Source organism: Medicago sativa, chromosome 2 (assembly GCF_051527215.1).
Source record: "Medicago sativa cultivar Bolivia chromosome 2, Bolivia_mono, whole genome shotgun sequence".
Lineage (NCBI taxonomy): Eukaryota > Viridiplantae > Streptophyta > Magnoliopsida > Fabales > Fabaceae > Medicago > Medicago sativa.
In genome coordinates, this window is record NC_140750.1 from 10,417,050 (window position 1) to 10,423,759 (window position 6,710).

General features: G+C 34.4%; 1 protein-coding gene across 1 annotated transcript; it reads right to left on the reverse strand.

The window, feature by feature from the left end:
* Positions 1 to 3,919: 3,919 nt before the first annotated feature.
* Positions 3,920 to 6,465, reverse strand: LOC146944411 (uncharacterized). Its single transcript, XM_085742789.1, has 4 exons — positions 5,541 to 6,465; positions 4,909 to 5,116; positions 4,650 to 4,779; positions 3,920 to 4,482 (listed from the first exon to the last, which is right to left on the reverse strand). Exons 1-4 carry the CDS (start codon positions 6,365 to 6,367, stop codon positions 4,199 to 4,201), a joined length of 1,449 nt encoding a protein of 482 aa, XP_085598915.1. The 5' UTR covers positions 6,368 to 6,465; the 3' UTR covers positions 3,920 to 4,198.
* Positions 6,466 to 6,710: the final 245 nt, after the last annotated feature.

Genomic DNA, 6,710 nt, shown 5'->3' on the forward strand with positions numbered 1-6,710 from the left:
TGAGGTCTTAGTGAATAATGTATGATCAGAGTGCGCTTGAGTAAAACCATGAGCATATAAGAATTGAGTGAGTTTTTCAAACCATTGGCGGCTAGCTTGCTTTAAACCATACAAGGACTTCATCAGTTTACAAACTTGACCAGGTTTAGGGGACTGAACTCCTTGGGGAACCTTCATGTACACTGCTTCATGAAGATCTCCATGTAAAAAAGCGTTATTTACATCAAGCTGATGCAAATACCAGCCATGGATAGATGCAAGAGCTAATAAAACTCTTACAGTGGATAACTTGGCAACTGGGGAAAAAGTCTCAAAATAATCTAGGCCTTCTGTTTGTGTAAACCCTTGAGCCACCAATCTTGCTTTAAACCTCTCTATAGTGCCATCTGCATATCTTTTAATCTTATACACCCATTTACTTCCAATAGAGACAACATTAGGAGGAAGATCCACAAATATCCAAGTATTATTTGCATTCAATGCTTCTATCTCTGCTTGCATGGCTGTCATCCACCTAGAGTCTTTAGATGCTGCATGAAAGCCTGTAGGTTCAACTTCAGTGGTCAAAGAAAGAGCATAAGCTTGACACTTTGGAGAAAGAGCTGAGTAATTAAGAAACTTCTCCATGGGGTAATGACAAGTAATAGAGTTGCAGTCATAGTTTACTAGATGTGCAGGTGCTTGTGAGTTTCTACTAGACCTTCTAGTAGGTAAAATAGGAACTGGCACATTGTTCCTTGATTCATCTTCATCATTTTCTTCTGATGCAGTGTCTTCAACATGGTGCTCATCAGAAGTGACTATGTGATCAGGACTAGAATCAATAGGTAATTCCTGATGTTCCAACTTCTTATCAGAAACAAAAATCTGTGTATCAGGAACAGCAATAAGACTAGATGAATGAAATGGAAATTCCATATCAAAGAATTTCACATTTCTAGATATCAATATCTCAGAAGTATGCATGTCTGTGAGAACAAAACCCTTAATTCCTGCCTTGTAACCTAAGAAAGCGCATTTCTTAGCTCTAGAATCAAACTTGTGTCTATTTACAGGCAGGGTGGATGCATAACTCAAACATCCAAAGACCTTTAAAGAACTAAGATCAGGAACCTCATTATACAACACCTCATATGAAGACTTATTGTTTAGGATCTTAGTAGGTATTCTGTTTATCAAGTATACAGCATGCAAAACTGCATAGGACCAAAATTTCTTTGGTAATTTTGACTGATACATAAGTGCCCTGCTCACATTCAGAATGTGTTGATGTCTTCTCTCCACTCTACCATTTTGCTGTGGAGTGTAGACACAACTTTTCTGATGCAATATTCCTCTTTCATCATAAAATTGTTGTAAGGAAAACTCAGGCCCATTATCACTCCTTACCACTTTAACTTTTCTTTCAAATTGTCTTTCAACCATAGTAATGAAGCTTTTAAGTCTTTGAGAGGTCTCAGATTTATTTTTCATCATAACAACCCAGATATGCCTGGTACAATCATCTAAAATGGTCAAAAAATACTTATAACCATGTATTGAAACAGTACTAAAAGGACCTCAAATGTCAAAATGCACCAAATCAAAAGGTGACTTTGCATTCTTATTACTTAAAGGAAAGGGTAAAACCTTCTGTCTACACATCTGGCATACATCACATGCAGTATGTGGACTAACAGCTATATAGCTATACACTTTATTCATGCAAAGCATTCTATCTTGAGACAAATGTCCAAGTCTAAGATGCCATAGTATTCCAGCAGGAACATTCTTCTTTGCAGATTCTGCTAAACCTGAGATACTTGAGATTGAAGCTTCATGTTTTCTATTTTCAACCTTCAAGTAATAGAGCCCATGCCTCTCTTCAGCTGAACCAATCTTCCTCAAACTTTTCTTGTCCTGTATTGTGCACATATTAGCTTCAAAATTCAATATGCAATCCTGCTCTTCAATTAGTTTTGATACAGAAATAAGGTTGACAGCAAATTGTGGCAGGTATAGTACATTGTCTATGATCAAATCTTTAGACAATTGAACTGGACCTCTGTAATTAGCTTCTATGACACGGCCATTAGGTAAATTGACACTAACAGGTTCAATTTCAATGCAATTTGTGAACCAAATTAAATCATAACAAGTATGATGTGTTGCTCCTGTATCTACAATCCATCCATTATCACTATTCTTACCACAATGAGCAAGAGAGATATTACCTCCATTGTGTGAGAAAGAGCTACTACTTTTAACAACATTTGTTGAACATTTTCCTTCAAGATTATTCTTTTCCAAAAGACTCATTAAATTCTGATACTGATCTTTTGTAAGAGTGATCCCTGCTGTATCTTCATTCTTGCTTGAGGATCCAATATTCATCTTGTTTTCTGAATCCTCTCCATCAACCATGTTTGCATAAGAGTGTCCACCTCCTCTTCCCCAATTTGGTGGATAACCATGCTTCTTATAACATGTGTCAACTGTGTGATTGGTCCTTTCACAAAAGGAACAGAACCTACCATTTCCATTTCCTCTTCCTCTTCCTTGAGTAGAGTTACTTCCTCTTCCTCTTCCAAAAGGTTTCTGCGCATTCACAGCATTAACTAAACCAGTAGTTTCTTCCAAAGGTGTATTTGCAATATTAACAACACCATACTGCAACTTTCTTTCTTGTTGCATAATCAAAGAGAAAACCCTATTTATGGGTGGCATAGGATCCATCAGCAATACCTGAGAAGCCACTCCTTGATACTCTTCATTTAACCCAATCAAAAATTGTATGATTCTATCTTCTGCTCTAAAGCCCTTTGCATTTCTCATAGCAAGACAGGTACAAGGCATAGGACAAGTGCAATGAGGCATAGGTCTATATTGATCTAACTCCTCCCATAAACCTCTCAATTCAGTGAAGTATTCAGTGATTTTGTGATTACCTTGCTTCAGATTAGAAATCTCCTGATACAATTGAGCAACTCTAATACGATCTCCTCTCATGAATCTGTCTTTGAGATCGTTCCACATATCTATAGCATTTTCTATAAAAACAACACTTTGAGCAATTGAAGGTGCAATAGAATTGATAATCCAAGTGTGAACTAAATTGTTGCATCTCTCCCAAGCTAACCGATTTAGATCATCTTCACCAGGAATTGGTATAGAACCATCAACAAATCTGTATTTGTTCTTCATAGCCAATGCTCTTCTCATCTTCATGGACCAAGAGTGATAATTGTCGCCATTTAACTGCGGTGTAACACTCACAGTTGTAGAATTCTCTGAAGGATGAACAAAATAAGGATCCAGACCTTGATCTTGATTATTATTGTTGTTTCTCACCATGATTGAGAATTGAAACTTGAATCAGCAAGAAAAGAAATAGATTCAATATGAACAAGAATGAAGAAATAGAGAAAATGATTCGTATACAAAGATAACGAAATCAAGAAGAAAAAGAGAAATTCGTGATTCAATCACAAGAAACACGAAGCTTAAAGAGGAAGAATTCGTGATTCAATCACAAGAAACACGAAATTGAAGAAGAAAATTCAAGGTATTTCAATGGCGGAAGCAGAGCAAGCTTGAACTTGCTCTGATACCATCAAAGCTAAAATAACTACCATGAGAGAGAAAGAAAATCTCCAATTAGAGAGAAAGTGTATATTGATTCATTAGGTTCTGAAAGTACATGAGGAATCTATATATACACTATGCAAGTGCCAGCTCATCATAACTATCTAACTAACTAAATGTAATGTAAAATACAAGTGAAATTATAGACAAATGTAAATGTAGCTTGTGCGCCAAGTTAGGGTTTGTGCTTTGTTTCTTCCACATTTTCTTCATGTGCTGAGAATTAATGTTTTTTTTTTCAATTGTCTGCTTAGTTAAAAAAGGTATGGAAAAAAATGAAACACAATCTATAAAAATAAATAAATAAATAAATAAATAAATAAACGGAATCATAACATAACATGAACTGAATTCTAACTCTTTGAACCATCCAGCAAGGTACATGAAAATAGAAGAAGAATTGAATTACAATATTGATATATGTGATTTGAAAGCACCACAACAATTTTTGAATTAGCTTCAATCACGGGTGCATCACTAGACAAGGAATTGTTACACTTCATTATTACCTATATCAAAATATACCATATTGATTTCTATATATAAAATCTATATAAAAAAAATAATAATAATTCTATGGAACAAGAAGATTAGGAGGTGGGGTTAATTCCCAAACACCTGCTGTAGAACAAGGTGGTGTTCTTCTCACAACCTTCCTCTTCAGCTTCTTGCATTGTTTGATTACATTATTCTGAGTTGAGGTATTTACTTTCATTATATCTACCTTCACTATGTGGTGATCAGAAGTTCCTTTAGAAGAAATTACTGAGTATGACCCTGGAACAAATTTGTATGGTGATTTTGATGAACCCAAAATATAATCCACCCTTGTTCCATACTTGCATGTCCCCTGCACATCTATATTCAACAATTTACATTAAAGTTTGAAATTTGAACTTATTTAAAAAAAAAATTTGAAATGTGAACTAATATATATAATCTTTAGGCTTGAAAATGTGTCTACATTGCTTGATCATAAGTTAAATTCAGTAAGCAGAGAAGCAATTGAGTAGTAAGATATATACTTTGGCCTTTGGCAATGATGACAATAGGTTCACATTCTCCTGCATAATCCTTTGCATCATCATAGTCTTTTGATTTCATGAAGTTCATCACTTCTGTCATTGGCCTTGGCTTTCCAAGTTTCTCATAATACTATCACAAAAAAAAAAAAAAAAAAAAAAAAAAAAACAAATTTTCTAAGATGTGAGAGGCCATATAGCAGTGAAAAATGAAGTGAAATTAATGTGAAAATAGCTGTGAGAATATCAATTAATTAATTACATTGACAATGTCTGTCCATCTCTGTGATGAATAATCTGCTCTATATAGAGAATTGAGACCTCCTGCCAAGATGTGAGGAGGGTCATTGGAACGGATTATTGCATTTACTTGCTTCATTCTCCAATTCTCATCTAAATGATCTAGTTGAGTTGAGTGCAAATTTATTTCCCCTGCCCATGGCACATCAATTGTTGCCTTCAAAACATTCCTACATCACAAACATTTGCAATCAAATGACCTATCACATTAACTAGCTTTTCCTTCTAGCTCGAAGCACAAAACTCAAATCCCCTCAAAGTCGGTTGTAAAATAGTCATTTGCATCGCATTAATTAATTAATTGATTTCGGCTATCAATTTGAGATCAATCGACTTAAATTACACCTTCGCCAAATCATCTTTAAATAACCTACACAGTTAAATTGAGACCGGACTACCAAGATCAAGAACTGCGTCACGTGATTACTACATGGAATTCGAACTCCTTTGGTTACACCTTCACCATTACTAGTATAATTAATGGTTTTCTTAATAGGGTTTGTCTAATATGTCCATATTTTTACCTTAAACAGACAAGCAAAATAAGACATCAATCTTCTGAACAATCAAATAAGGGAATTAAGAAAATCAAACCTGAAATCATCATCATCTGCAATCTTCTGAACTTTCCATTTCTTAATAGGCCATTTAGATAAGATAGCATTTCCATATTCAGGAGCCCAACTCTCAGCAAAAACATATTTCATCCCTAAAGCAGCAGCCAAATCAGAAAGAGGCCTCATACACTTCTCTTCCTCTGCCTTCACATCTTGCAGTGCCACCACATCAGCATCAATCTCTCTAAGAACTTCCAAAATGCTTCTGCTACTACTGAATTTCTCATTCACCTCTTCACAGTAATTCATATTCATATTCATAAGGAAAGGAAAACAAACAGGAGATCTTGCTGGTACTTGATTCCTTCTAGAAGAAACACTTCCAATATCTTCTATTGAACCAAGAATTTTACTATTTGCCAATGAAATTTCATTATCAGGTAGATTAATTGAAACCTGCTTCAAATTTGATCTTGGCATAATGTTGGTATCTGAGTTTGAATGATTCATAGAAGAATGCAATGGTGATTGTTTTAATATACTCTTTGGAAATTCAGCACTTGTTGAAGAACTAGAATTTTTCTTCTTTTGATGATACATAACATAATCATCATGTTCTGAAATAGCTGGTGCTAATGAAAACATAGCAACATTGAATGTAGCAATCCTTATTGGCTTTCTTGAATCACACTCCACTAAATTATGAGTACAATTTGAGTTGTTTTTTGATGATTTGGTTTTTTTGTTGTTACAATTCAATTTTCTAAACCTTTTGATAACAACTTTAGACCTTGGACGCTTCCATAGTAGAAATAGTATTCTTGAATACATGTACCTAAGTTTTCTTCTAATCACACTAAACATCTTGCTAGAGAAATTAAGACAAGCGAAGTATTTATTGTGGAAGAAATATGATTAGTACTCAATATTTCTAATTGCATGAGAAATTTATGATTTGGTTTAGCACCATAATTTGTTGTGGCACATCTTATACATAGCTGAAATGAGTCAATATATTAATGAAAAAAATATTGAGACAAAATTAGATTCTAACTACTCCACTATGGGAGATAGATAGAGTCAAAAGAGTTGACAATGTTGCCATGTTGTTGAGCTTCTATTGTGACACAAGAGGAAGAAAAAAAAATACCAACTACCACCAATGAGAGTTGACAACAAAAGTCCATTTTTTTTATAATAATAATAA

What these genes read in the sequence shown, in the direction of transcription:
- LOC146944411 (XM_085742789.1), bottom strand. Translation starts at nt 6,367, where the DNA reads ATGTTTAGTGTGATTAGAAGAAAACTTAGGTACATGTATTCAAGAATA. An exon ending in GCAGATGATGATGATTTCAG is followed by an intron (nt 5,117 to 5,540) that starts GTTTGATTTTCT and finishes TTTGTGATGTAG; the next exon opens with GAATGTTTTGAAGGCAACAA. An exon ending in CATCATTGCCAAAGGCCAAA is followed by an intron (nt 4,483 to 4,649) that starts GTATATATCTTA and finishes TGTTGAATATAG; the next exon opens with ATGTGCAGGGGACATGCAAG.